Source organism: Denticeps clupeoides, chromosome 16 (genome assembly GCF_900700375.1).
Source record: "Denticeps clupeoides chromosome 16, fDenClu1.1, whole genome shotgun sequence".
In the NCBI taxonomy this organism is placed as follows: domain Eukaryota; kingdom Metazoa; phylum Chordata; class Actinopteri; order Clupeiformes; family Denticipitidae; genus Denticeps; species Denticeps clupeoides.
In genome coordinates this window covers 17,363,538-17,377,567 of record NC_041722.1, presented here as the reverse complement: position 1 = coordinate 17,377,567, position 14,030 = coordinate 17,363,538, and the positions used below count along the sequence as shown (strand labels likewise).

Sequence of the window (14,030 nt, the reverse complement as noted above, 5' to 3'; positions counted from 1 at the left end):
AAAAGGAAAAAAAAAGACTGGAAAACTATACATTTTTTCACCAAGCAAACTATAAAAGCAAGAATTTAATCTATATGAATCTAGACTTAATCTGAGCTCACTTTACAAATGCGATGGAAGATGTAATCCGTTAGTTAATTCAGAGCTGAGAGGTCAGAGCTGATGCCACTGACCCCCCCAGACACACCCAACACCAACACACACACACACACACACACACACACGTTTTTTTAATCATGAACCAACTTGAGGAAAAAAAAACCCACCAAGATCCACGCTTTAAAATGACTTTCGGCCGACGGAATTACTGCCAGATGACGCTTCCTGAAATACACACTGCTGACGGAGGAGCTGCAGCGATGAAGAGATCACTATCATGGGCTATCCATCATAAACTCAGATAGCACCCCCCCTCCATGTTCATCTGCAGCATCTGTTCACCATCAGAACTCCAAAATCCACTTAATCTGGTGGGGTGCAACAAGTGGTGCCAGATCCCGTAACCCCAAAACGCAGTTTTAAACGGCCCTCGCGTGAGAAAAATCACGATTTCAATATCTTTCCTCCTCCAAAGGCATCCCAACGCAATAAATAACGTCCCTGTCTCGGCGTAATTAGATCTGTTTTTTATGTCCCCACGTTTGTAAAAAGAACATTGAGACCGAAGCAGCCGGCTGTGTAATTAGCAAAAACTCAGTAACGGGCGGAAGATCATTTTATTGCAGCGAGAATGAACGAAGCCCGTTCTCCATTCAAATCTGCTCGGCTAATAGATTTCCATTTTTTTTTTTGGAGGCGCATTCTGAACGCGGAGATGTTTTTTTAAATCCAGCCAGCCTCTGACGGAAAGGTGACCTTTCCCTCCCTCCAGCACGCCGGCGTGCGGCAGGCTTCAGTAAAGCTCTGCCGCTCCGGCGGACCTGCGCGCCCGCTCAATCACAGACGCAACCGGTGGGTCGACGTTCCGCCGCCGTTCCAATTTGCTGGGGCTGCGGAACTCCAGTTGCCCTCTGCTGACCCCACATTATTTATAACGACGAATCTCCCGAGAATGGAGCGTCCATCCCCTTATCTTCCTCACATGCAGAGCAGGACTAACCTCCAGAGAGGGACACATGGTCAACACACCCACACAGAGGACACAATATTTTCAAAATTCTGCGCCAGTGCTGATACCAATTCTTATTTAAAAAATGTAGCTGAAAAAAAACCCCACCAATATCAGCACTGACCGTTATCTTCCATCCCTAACACGCAAGAAGAAGACCTCCAACCTCCAACGTCATAAACCGACCAATGACAAAGCAAACATGGAATGAACAGGAATTCATAGAAGTTCATAAAGAAGTTCAGGGACCTGCTGTAGCTTCGACACACACGTCCAAAAAGTTCTCTCTCTTTATATTTACATAATGTTACGTCCTTGAGGTGTTCTGGGGTCCACGTCATTGGTCTGCCCAGAATGTGCGGTTGTATTTTGTAACCAAATGGAATCATGTTCTAAACACATCTCTTTCCTTAATGCCAGATTTTATGGCCAAAAATTCTAATATGGTAGTGGTAGGTGGTGGGTAACACACTCGCCTACTTACCACCATTGTGTCCCTGAGCAAGACACTTAACCCTGAGTGTCTCCAGGGGGGGACTGTCCCTGTAACTACTGATTGTAAGTCGCTCTGGATAAGGGCGTCTGGTAAATGCTGTACATGTAAATGTAAATATGAACCGGTCTTTTTTTATCCTCCGACTATTCTTGACCCTTCACCCTGAACGACGACTGGTCTCCCAAACCAAGAAGCACCGTGGATTTATGGTAAGACAAACACCATGTAGTGTGGTGCTGGGATGAATCAAGCTCCCCCAGGGCGCCCATGAAGCCACGTGTTTCCAGTGAAATGCGAAGAGAACCCCCTAATCCCTCCCCGCCCGTCTGCCTGGTTAAACTCGACTCGTGTAATGATCCCATCAGCAGCTCTGCTTGCCATCCACTTCTCTCCTCCCTTGTTAGCTGGAGAAAAGACCGGCGGGCGGGCCTGTCATCTGCTTCAAACCCCCCGGCCGCTGAGACCAACTTCCCCAGGGAGTCGTGTTCGTGCCTCAGGAAAAACGAATCTGAATGCATGCTTTTTATGTTTGTTTTCAAGAATGCTGAAAAAATATAATTAATTCACATATTTATAGACCTTGAATAGCAACTCATAACTTTCTGCACTTTCTCCATTCATTCTGCACCGATACAGAAGTGCTTTTCAATCTGAGGGAATGAATTTTACTACATTAAAACAGCGTTCATTTCACCTTCATTTTCAGACTGACAGCAGCATATTGTGCATCCATATTTACATTTACATTTACAGCATTTATCAGACGCCCTTATCCAGAGCGACTTACAATCAGCAGTTACAGGGGACAGTCCCCCCCCTGGAGCAATTTAGAATTAAGTGTCTTGCTCAGGGACACAATGGTAGTAAGTGGGATTCGAACACGGGTCTTCTGGTTCATAGGCGAGTGTGTTACCCACTAGGCTACTACCACCCATATCATATCGTCCTGAAGTGTTTATGTGTGTTTAGGTGTGACAGGATGTTACAGCGATTGTGTGTGTGCACATGAGAAAGTGAGCCAGATCTGGACTTTGAGTCACACACGTTAGCGTTCCATCTCCCCAGAGGCCAACCTGAGAAATGTAACAAAAGAGGATGTTCTACAGTGTGTAGAGCCTGTTCTATGGTGTGGCACTGTTGGCCACTTGAGCAAGATGAAGTGATAGGGAAGTGATTGTCATTGTGATACACAGCACAGCACACTGTGCACACAATGAAATGTGTCCTCTGCATTTAACCCATCACCCAGTGGGCAGCCATGACAGACGCCCGGGGAGCAGTGTGTGGGGACAGTGCTTTGCTCAGTGGCACCTCAGTGGCACCTTGGCGGGATTCGGCAACCTTCTGATTACGGGGGCACTTCCTTAATCGCAAGGCCACCACTGCCTGTCCCCACACACTTCCACTGTTCACCAGGAGAGACGGGTTAAATGCAGAGGGCACATGTATCACTTCACTTTCACCTCACTCAGTGTGTGTGTGTGTGTGTGTGTGTGTGTGTCGTACTCATTGAGCAGCGGGATGGAGGTCCTCCTCTTGGTCTTCTGCACCATGTTGGCCTGGTTCCTTAAGGAGATGTGGATGACGGAGGGGGCCAGTTTGCAGGGCTCGCCGTCCACCTGCATGGGGATGGACTTGTAGGTGGTCAGGATGACCTCCCGGCACTGGTGGAGCCTCTCGCCGTGGCCGCCCACCTGCAGCGTCGCCTGGGGAGACGGGGGAACGGCAGGTGCTGATCCGACGGCGGCGACGAGGATCCCGCTCGGTGGAATAATCCACAGGATTACAATAACCACCACCTCATTTTTTTTTTTCTATCCACTTAAGCACAATTTGTTCCTGGCTGACGTCCAGCCACGGAAGCGGGGATTAATCTTGTATGTGCTGCCTAGACAGAACACATTGAACAACCGCAGGAAATGCAAGAAGGGCGCGTTTACCGAAATATCCCAGAGGAACAGGATTTAAGGAGCTGCTTCAGGCTTAAATGTGCATAAAGGCGGGCAACTCAGCAGTTACTGCAACTGAAGCGAAGAGCCAAGAGATCCACGCACCAGAGAGGTCATGGTGAAGCCGATGACCTCGATGCAGCCATCGTCATGCCGCTGGGGCTCAAAGTCACGGTGTTCGCTGGGGTTACCCCATGGCATCGTCCCAGCACAATATCTACACACACACACACACACAGCTGTGAATAACTCTAAATGTAATAGGTGACCTCATGAGATTATGATTCTTGCTTTGTAACTCTATTAATATTGTAACTCTAATTACTACTCTTGACCTGAACAGAAAATGAACAGAGTTTTCACACAGACAGACATGTCCATCACCGACCTGGGAATGTTGAGGAACACAAGGCATTGCAGCTTCAGCTCCTGGACCTTCGAGGTGAGGTCGGTGCCGTCACACTGGCCAGACAGACAGGACAGAGGATCAAGACATTCGGCCACGCCCACAGCCCCGCCCACCCAGCTCTCACAATGACCCTCAACTCACCACGACCTTGATGTGTTTGGCCAGGTCTTTGGAGCTCCCCATCAGGAAATCGGAAAAGGCCGTCTACATTGGAGAAAACAAATGACTACCCACACCTTCATCATTACTGCCATCGTTATCACTGTCGTCTCTATTACCACTGTCAACATCATTAGCGTCATTGTTTTCATAATAATCAACACTTCTCTCATCAGTAAATACGTCCTAATTTTCAGCGGGGTTTCGAACGCCCCTTTTCATCATCATCATTAGCAGAGACGGGCAGCCTGCGTACCCCGGCATAGAACATCTTGTTCCGGAAGCGACTGTTAAACTTCTCAGGGTTGGCCTCTGTGGAAACAGAGAGAGGGCAGAGGCTTCGTTTGGGCGACTCCAGACACACACACCCCATATCAGCATTCAATAAAGTACAAAGTAAACATGTATATTTATGAGAACCATATTTCAAGAGCATAACAGAGACAAACCTCGAGATTCGTGGAACTCTAGTGTCACGTGGGCATCAAAGCCGAGGCTGAAGTAGTTGTTGAAAACGTCCAGGGGAAGCTGTTACACACAGAACATTATTCCTAAAAAACTGTGCAATGGAGTACAAGAAAAGAATATAATCTATTGCAATTTAACACAAACACTAAATAAATCCTAACATCCATTTAGTTCTTTTATATCGCCCCCATGTGGTCTCCAAAAGCTACAGTTCCTGAATGCATTATAGCAGACATTTGAGGTGGCTAATGGGGGCTAATTCTAATATACTGATGCCTCAAAAACATATATACGCCGATTGATTTATACTTTCAAACTTTTTGGGATGGCAGTTTCTGACCTGTGGGTAGCTGGTGCCTTCCAGTTTCTCAAAGTTGAGCAATAACTCTTGTGGTTCTTTCAATTTTCTAATTTACTGAGAGCTCTTATGTTCATAGAGGGAGGTTTATGATCCTTGTAGAAGCCTTGGCGTTTCTCTGCCATTCCTCTGCCAATTCGTCTTTTTGCCGTTTGCCCAAGTTCTCAGTAAGGGTGTGCTGGAGGTCGTGATATCGGCGACATCAATCTGAAGGTTCTCTACAGTAGCCCTGCCCCCCCCCCCGGCCAGCGCTGCAGGTTATTGATTGTGGGTCGGACCGGGAGTCAATTTCGCAACACAGGTTATCACCGCTGCCATCGCTCGTCTCGCTGTGATGCGTCCCTGACAAAACACACCGGACAGGGGCAGGGCGGTGAGAATCTACTTTACGAGCCATCACAGCCCGGAACGGAGTGTAATTACAAGGCATCAATCCCAGGCTGGACATTTCGGCCAGTCGAGTGGCCAGTCACACACGAATCCACATCCTGCCCGTTGTCCATCTCATGCCTTTCTGCCTCTGAGACAATGAAGCCGTCTGCCGCTCTGGTTCCCCTCGTGTTCCCACTCAATCCCCCTGATAAAGCCCCTCATGTCCAGGACGCCGCTGTCTCCCGCTCTCAGTTTTATCAGCGGCGAGGGATTCCCGATATACCAGTAATTACAGCTGATGAGCGCAGCGACTGTTCGCCATTCTTTAACATGCATGCGTCCCATTGTTCTGACTAATTACAACCTTTTCTTGGTTAATAAAGATGTCAGACGACCATCAAATCTGTCAGCTTCACATTGGCACAGTAATAGAATCTGATATCTTGTGTCTGTTTCAGGGAAACATCAAGGCTACTCTACACCAAGATGTGTCTTTTCCACCATAAACACAAACCAAGACTGTGTGTTCATTTTAATGACAAAAAACGACTTCCACTGTAATTAACCTGTTCAGAACAGTCAAGGGGAGGTGAGAAGAGTGGAATTAAGGAAAGTACAGGAGATAAGTTGAGAAGACAGGACAGAGTGAAGAGTAAGGAAGGGTTGAGTACAAAAGAGAAGAGAAAAGTTGAATTGAGAAAGAAGGAGTTGAGTAGAAAAGCGCAGAGAAGAGTCTCACCTTGTCCGTCTGCTGATCATCTTTGTCTTCTGGGCCAGCCTCAGGGTTTGGTTCTACGATGAGGTTCCAGCGGTCCAGCTGCACAATGTTCCCGTCCTCCACGTGGGACAGGATCTTGGACACCGGCTCGTCTGTGTAGCCCTGGACAGAGAGGGGAAAGGCCTCACCACGACTGTCCCCAATGCAGGCGTTCTACTGATGCTAAGCAGACTTACCCCTCCCCAGTTGAGGGTCCGGGCCAAATCGTTTCCCGTGCCCAGCGGAAGAACTGCCACTGCGGGTTGTGGGTTTAGATTCAGCTGGTCCAGGGTGGAGAGGATCCACCCCACCTACACAAACACACAACACAAAATGGATAAAATATTGATAAAACATCATTTATTTGAATTAGTATGTTACTTTACTTTTCTTGGCAGACGCTTTTATCCAAAGCGACTTACAAGAGGAAGACACCAGCAATTCTCATTCGGTTTCTATAGATTCTGAGTTACAAAACAAAGAGCCCCGATAAGGCCGAACTTGTCAGGAAAAGAACATGCTGGGGAATTGTTAAGTGCTAGACTAATTTTTATTTATTTATTTTATTTTGTGCAGTGTGTGTGCATGTTAGTGTTAGACAAAATGGGTTTTCAACTGCTTCTTAAAGGTGGTGGTAGTCTCGGCTAGTTGAATGGATCAGGAACATGTTTTTCCACCAGCCAGGGACAACGAAGGAGAACAGAGTCGATTGGGATCGGAGACCCCGTGAAGAGGGAATTTTCAGTCTCATTTCGTTTGCAGATCTGAGAGGGCGTGCAGGAGTGTAGCTGGCTAGTAGTGTGTTGATGGGTTGACTTGAGGGTGCATTTCCATTTACAGCCCTGTAGGCAGCATCAAGGACTTGAACTCAATGCGAGCAGCTACTGGGAGCCAGTGGAGAGTGGTGAGAAGAGGAGTGACATGGGTGTGTTTTGGCTGTTTGAAGATGAGGCGGGCTGCCATATTTTGGACCATCCGGAGTGGTTTTATGGTGACTGCAGAGGCTCCAGCCAGGAGAGAGCTACAATAGTCGAGTTTCGAGATGAACAATGCCTGGACGAGATGCTGCGCAGCCTGTTGAGAAAGAAAAGGCCTAATCTTGCGAATGTTGTAGGGAGTGAACCTGCAGGATCTGGAGATCGCAGCAATGTGATGGTTCATACTCAAACTATCATTGATTTGAATTAGTGACTATGTTAATATTTTTCTTCTTCTAAAATGAACATGATTACATCATGTTACATGTGTTTAACAATTTCATATTTTACAACATCAACATAAAAATCTCTAAAAAGACCTTATCTCATATGAATATTGGTGTTATTAAACAGGAATAGTGAAGTTAAATGTAGCCATGGCTCAAGCAATGACATTTCTATCTGGCTGGGAAAAGACTGCGTCACGCCGCCCCCTGCTGGACCAATCCTGGCGCTGTCAGCTTCCAGTCTTCCATCTGTTGTTTCAGCCTGATCCACTCCGTGTTGTTTTACACCCTCCTCTATTTGTCCCCTAATTACCCCCTTGTTTACCTCGGCTGCTACGTCTCCCTTGTCTGTTGTTTCTGTCTCATGCCGCCCTCATTATCTCAATGGGGGTTCTGCTCTTCCAGCCTGTGCTGTTTGGGGTGCAAACTCCATTTCACCCTTAACACACCCCGCTGGTACAACATATGCCCTTTGTAGATGTAATTGTGAATAAAATTTTGGATAAACTGGTAATAATATTAAGTTCAAAAGTTCATTAACTGTTCAGCTTCCGCCAAAAATATGTAAAATAAGGTTGAATTAGGATTTGCACAAATTTCCTAATCTGTGTTGAATTAAATACATTTATGGCATTTATCACCTTACAATCAGTAGTTACAGGGACAGTCCCCCCCTGGACACACTCAGGGTTAAGTGTCTTGCTCAGGGACACAATGGTGGTAAGTGGGGTTTAAATATGGGTATTCTGGTTCATAGGCGAGTGTCTTACCCGTAGTGTTGTTTTTCGTCAAAGAAATTTCTGATAAAATATCTTCGTCAAATAACTTTTTTGACTTGACGAAAACGAGACAGAGTGCAATGTAAATGCTGGTCATGTGATTATAACTATAACAAAATATATAATGTAATATAGTTGATGAATAAAAACAAAACTAAATGTCATTTACAAAATAAAAATAGATACTACAATGTGCCTTCATTTTTGTTCACACGAGCAAGACATCATCTGTGTCTGGAAAGGATGTGGAGTATTCTTGTCACGTTCCTAAGTCTAGGGTTCTAAGAAACCCGACAAGGGTGTGTGTAACAGGGGACGTCCTCCTCTCCACATGTCGCGTTTCTTACACCCCCTAGACTTAGGAACGTGACATGAATCTATAAGGTAACGCTAATATAATAATAAGATAACTTTGTTTTAATTATGAAATAGGTTTGACTAAAAGAAAATGTATCTTTTTGTCTGTTCTAATAGGTAATTGTACTATACTGACTGGGTTAAACAGAATTGCACTCCTACAAAAATGAGACAAAAATAAAGTTTTCACTGACTAATACTAGACTAAAATATCAGTTCTTCTTGACTAAAGGTAGACTAAAATATTCCTGGATAATTCTGACTAAAATATGACTGAAATGCTCAGACTCTTAATCGAGTAAAGCTTGACTAGACTAAAATGAGTATGGACGTGACTAAGACTAATAAAGACTAAAAAGGCAGCTTGATGCCAAAAACAACTATATTTAACCCCTTCAAATGCAAATATTATGTATGGTCTGATTCATGACTGATATTGTTCCATCATTAAAACAGCTTCTGAAGGTGTACAGTGCGGTGCACGTACCGTTCCGTCTCCTCCACACGCAAGAATTCTGAGGTTGTGTACCTTGCGATACATTTCTAAGCTTGAGAAGACAAACAGACCAGCAGAGGTTTAGCACCGGCATCCAATCGTGTAACCTTGGGTTATAAAGCAGAAGCTGCAGCTGATTACTCACCCTTCCCTCGGCCCACCTTGACTGAGGTCAAACACTTGGCGTGGATTGAGGTACCACATGAAGGACTGGATAATCTTGGCTCCCTGTAGGGAGGAAAAAACCCATCTATGCACTTCCTAAATGTAAAAATTATGATTTTGTTTTTCTGAACTCACCTGATTCCCTCCACTCTTTGGATTTACAAACACAAGCAGCGGCTTCATCAGCTGGGAGGGGATGGGTCTGACTATGAAGGGCTTCCAGCGAGCCTCCTGTATGGAAAAAAACCCCAAAACACACAGATATGACGTTAAGCGACGAATGTAGACACAGAAAGTAACATTTGTTCCTCTGTGTAAATCTGTCAAATGTCAAGCTACAGTCACATCTGGGCCGCTGGAGTCACAATCGATATGCCGGCTGCGCAGCCACCTGAGCTTTAAGTGCATCTGAGGATTAAGTGCGTCTGCATCCTGCTGAATGTCGGCAGGTTGCTGAGCATGAAATGGCGACGCCACCCGAGTGGCGCCAAGAACGACACCACGAGAAAACGTCCCGTCACAACCTCCATCCCTTTTTTTTTTTAGGAAGAATGCTTTGCAGAACACACTTTACCTCCACCCCCTTTTTGCTGGATTTACGCTTGAATGAGGTCCGTTTCTTCTTCTTGCTGGACTTGAGTGATGACTGGGGAGGAAAGACAAAAGTTTTTATCAGCTGTGCATTGAAACGGTTCAAAACGGCTGTTGCCATTTAATGACAGAAGGGTCCTGAGAAGAAGTTCTGGCAGAAATGTTATTTCATTTGCCACAGACGGTAATGCACTTCTCAGAATTTACGGATTCATGATCAACTGTCGGCCACATTCCTGCATCCAGACAGGAGCTGAAGCGTACGGAAGGGCGCCTTTCATTCAGATTCCGACAAGAGCCTTCGGTTCTACCCATCATCGGCCGAGAACACATCAGTTCACTCACGAAAAGGCCACGGCAAACGCGTCGGAAGGATAAAACCTTTTAATCATAAACGTCAGGATGTTTCGGTGCGTCTGTCGGCAGAATTCACCTGAGGCCGGCGTACACGGATGATCCACGTGGGCGGGACGATGACGGCGGCGTGAGCCCCCAGAGAGCACGGCTCCTCGATCTGCTGCAGCATGAAGCACGTCACCTTATTGTGGTACTGCGGACAGAGGCGCCAGGAAATAAACCAATGCACGCGCTAAACCCCCGCCACTTACAATATATTACAGCAGCATCATAAACCACAACATTTACAGCATTTATCATACAACACACTTTTCTAAAGTTTTTCATGCTGATTTCAGTTTTTTTTTCACTCACATCAACTTTCTGAATTATGAGTAATATTAGTTTGCAAAGGACACCAATGAAGCAATATTTTCAATATTTTCAGTGTGAAGTCAGAAAGGTGCACACTGTGGCATAGACATGAGGATCAGTGTCAGTCAGCGACCACAAAAACGCTTAGCATATGGGTGTCTTGTGTATACTGTGTCCGGAATCCATCAGAAGTCGGGCATCATGCTCTCATTCCAGAAACCTTGGTAGCGCCGCTCAATTACCGGAATGTCCTGATGAAAATGCTCTCCTGAGAAAAATTCCCCGGGAAGGACTCGAGGTGTGAATGGAGGAAGCGTATTTTCAATGACAGTCCAGATTCTGGTAGGGATCAAGCAGATGCTGGACTCCTTCCTTGTGTGCAGATCACATGTAGAGCCCCAGATTTATTCTAGTCACCCAGTGGACAGACAAAGTACAATTTGCATACATTCTTATGGTCTGTTGTAATCGGGTGATGTGCTTTCGACGTGAATGAACCACACATGTAACAGAAACTGGATGATTAACACAATTTCTAAACTACCTTCATCATCAAAACTGTAGATTTGAAATCAGCATGAAAAACACTATAAAACTCTCATGAACTTATCTCTGATCATTTCGACCTGTCGACCTGTGTAATCACTAGTCTAGTAAAATGAAATGGATTTCATAGTTGTATAATTTTCACACTTACTGCCTGTTTGCACCATGAACAGCTGATGGCCACAATCTCTTTGCTATGGAAGGCGAACTTCTGCTGGAAGCCCTGTAGACAGTGAGAGTGATGAGGAAGGGTACTGCTGCAACGTACGTCCTACTAATGTTCCATCAGACAACTTTTGTCCAGCCTTATAGACCCACCGCAAGTGGAAGCATGAAAATGAAAGATGTCTCAGGGGGAACTCACCTTTCCACACTGCCGGCATTTTCCCTCCTGTCTCCGCCTGTGGACCCAGTGGTGACGCACTATGGAGGGCTGTTGCAAAGTTCAGAGGTCAATCAGTTCTCATTAGTGGACTCATGAAGTATTCACCACACTCTCATCAATAATGCGCTGGGATAGTGATAGTGTATGACCTCTGTCCCGTACAACCACAGACAAATCCACCAGAAAAATACAAAACTGCCAGCCACACATAAAATACAGATAATACAAATTTACATATTTATATATATATTTTATTCAACAAAAGTCTCGAATGAGAAGGCAGTGCAGTAATATAGAAGGGACAGAAGCCATGAGACAGAAAAGGAAGGGACAGTGGAATGACCTGATATCTCTGGTCTGGTGTTGATCCCGGAATAATAGTTCATCCAGGATGAACAGCAGCAGGGACATCGGACAGTGTGAGTAAGAGTGAACCTGCTGCAGTAATGCACACTTCAGGACACTAGAGGGGGCTGGAGTCTACGTTCTGAAGCTGGGCCATCAATCCGTAGAGTATCCGGGGACACAAATCCCACTGTTCATCCACAGCATTTGAAAAATACTCAAAATCCACCACACATGCTGCACGATATCCAAAAAAATTTAATTTGATCATATGTTAAAATACACTCTTTTTGTGAGGGGTTAAGTTGTTTTGGACTGCCATTGAAAACACAGACCGCTCCATTATCCTAGCGGGTAAGGACATGGGCCGTAATTGGTAGGTTGCCGGTTCGAATCCCGAACTTGCCAAGGTGCCCACACGCTGATGGGTTAAAACCAGGGGACACATTTCGCCTCGTCAGCATGTTCTGTGCTGCAGTGTTTCACAATGACAATCGCTTCACTATTTTTTTAAAGACTCGACTTGGAAGGACTGTCCTAAGCAGGAAAGATTCTTGACTTTGAAAACCAACCTACATGCCTGGTTACTGGGGGACCCTTCTCAAACTTCCAGGTTTCATGTAATGGAGGTAGTTTTTGGTAAGGAACTGACGGAACATGACAGTGAAAATGCCAGAGGGTTCTGCTTTCGTAAAAGATAAAGGACCAAAACTGTGAACTGTATATTAGGGCTGTCAAAATTGAAATAGATAAATGTTCAAATAAATGAATGCCGTCAATGCAGCTACATATGTCAGCAACCGAGTGGTTTTTCACTTGCATCAACATAATCACCTCTAATAAAACCCAACCGCTTGGCCGACGTGTCTGAGAACATTTCTGAATGTGGTAGTAGGGGTGGTAGTAGCCTAGTGGGTAACACACTCGCCTATGAACCAGAAGACCCGGGTTCGAATCCCACTTACTACCATTGTGTCCCTGAGCAAGACACTTAACCCTAAAAATTGCTCCAGGGAGACTGTCCCTGTAATACTGATTGTAAGTCGCTCTGGATAAGGGCGTCTGATAAATGCTGTAAATGTAAAATGTAAATGAAATGTGTTTGATTGGCTGGCGCTTGCTTCAGTATAATTGCGATTCATTTTTCTTTGTTCTCTTCTCCGGCTGTATATTTACTGTACATACACGGCATGTAATCTTTGTGGAAGATTGGGAAAAATACGAAAGGAATAAAACTGACAACTTCTATCCTGTGAAAGCCAGGAATGTGATAAAGGGCCATTTCTCTTGTTAGTGGAGGCGCTGCAGGGTGGGCTGGTACCTGGTGCTTGCCTACATTGTCTGTCTCCTTGCGCTTAGCCCGGTGCCTGAGCCTCTGCAGGCTCCGGGCCCCTTTAAAAGCTCCGCGCCGGCAGCTCCGCTAAACAGAGCAAGGCATGATGGGAAAGAGGAGGTCAAAGGGCACACGCAGCAGGAGGGAACATGGCGGATGGGAAAGAATGAGAGAGGAGAGAAGGAGTAAATAAAAAAAGCAGTAAAGGGCTAAATGGAGGGCTTTAAAAGAAATCACATTTAAAGGAAAGGTGAAAGGTGAGTTTCATGGAAAAACAGACATTCCGCTTTGAGACAGACACTCACCTCCCGTATATTCCTGGATCCAGATTCCCTGAAGGATGGCTTACATCTAAAATTGATCTAAAACATTACGAAAAAAGAAAGTAAAATATCACAAAACAGTCAGGAACTGATTCACTGATTCACTGCAAATTAACCATCTGAGAAGGCAAAACGAATCCCCAGGAAGTGAACCAGGACGAGAGTTCATTTTCTTTAATGTTATCGAAATCCCACAGAGTCATCCAGAGAAAACATAAGAACACTTTTCTGGAAAGTTTATTTATTTAATGCGGTTGCGTCATGCCCCCGAGACACAGATCAGGCCAGCAGCTCGCTGTCGTCCAGCATGAATAATCCTCAGGTTGCGTGAATATGCTTTACATTACGTTGCTGCACACCCGATTACCCATCATGCCACTTTATCAGTGAGCCCCAGTTTCAGCAGGATGATGGACATGTTAGTGTTATTAGGCGGTTTATGCAATCCATGAGGGAAGAGGCGTATGATTGGCTCAGTGAGAAAACACAACAAGCCGCCGGGGTCCGGTGAATCAAATGGAAAAGAAGGAACGTTCCGGCTCTAAAAATAAAGGGAACACATGCAGAGCAATCAGCAATCACAAGTGCGTGTGGGTCCTGTGTAATAACAGATCTCTCCGGCGTCGCCCAATCAGGTGGGCTGATCATGAGCCCCCGGCTAATGTCTGCAAATCGACGTTCCCGCTGAGAGAACCTCCGCCAAAACCAGCAGGAGCCCA

General features: G+C 45.5%; 1 protein-coding gene across 8 annotated transcripts in view; it reads right to left on the bottom strand.

Moving 5' to 3' along the window:
• The window catches only part of dgkza (diacylglycerol kinase, zeta a), a 62,302-nt gene that overhangs the window by 34,137 nt on the left and 14,135 nt on the right, over window positions 1-14,030 (bottom strand). For 4 of the 8 annotated variants that reach the window (XR_003742755.1, XM_028956867.1, XM_028956869.1 and 1 more), the window contains exons 6-22: window positions 13,294-13,350; window positions 12,977-13,075; window positions 11,290-11,358; window positions 11,077-11,148; window positions 10,102-10,218; window positions 9,652-9,723; window positions 9,213-9,308; window positions 9,058-9,140; window positions 8,904-8,964; window positions 6,274-6,387; window positions 6,059-6,199; window positions 4,571-4,649; window positions 4,378-4,433; window positions 4,104-4,166; window positions 3,942-4,015; window positions 3,659-3,770; window positions 3,111-3,310 (exon numbers count right to left, since the gene is read on the bottom strand). Coding sequence is in view for 7 of the 8 variants with exons in the window: in XM_028956867.1 (XP_028812700.1) it covers window positions 3,111-3,310; window positions 3,659-3,770; window positions 3,942-4,015; window positions 4,104-4,166; window positions 4,378-4,433; window positions 4,571-4,649; window positions 6,059-6,199; window positions 6,274-6,387; window positions 8,904-8,964; window positions 9,058-9,140; window positions 9,213-9,308; window positions 9,652-9,723; window positions 10,102-10,218; window positions 11,077-11,148; window positions 11,290-11,358; window positions 12,977-13,075; window positions 13,294-13,350 (1,565 nt within the window). In the remaining variant the exon portion in view is untranslated. The remainder of the gene's footprint in view (window positions 1-3,110; window positions 3,311-3,658; window positions 3,771-3,941; window positions 4,016-4,103; window positions 4,167-4,377; window positions 4,434-4,570; window positions 4,650-6,058; window positions 6,200-6,273; window positions 6,388-8,903; window positions 8,965-9,057; window positions 9,141-9,212; window positions 9,309-9,651; window positions 9,724-10,101; window positions 10,219-11,076; window positions 11,149-11,289; window positions 11,359-12,976; window positions 13,076-13,293; window positions 13,351-14,030) is intronic. The other 4 variants (XM_028956870.1, XM_028956872.1, XM_028956871.1 and 1 more) reach the window with 1 other exon arrangement.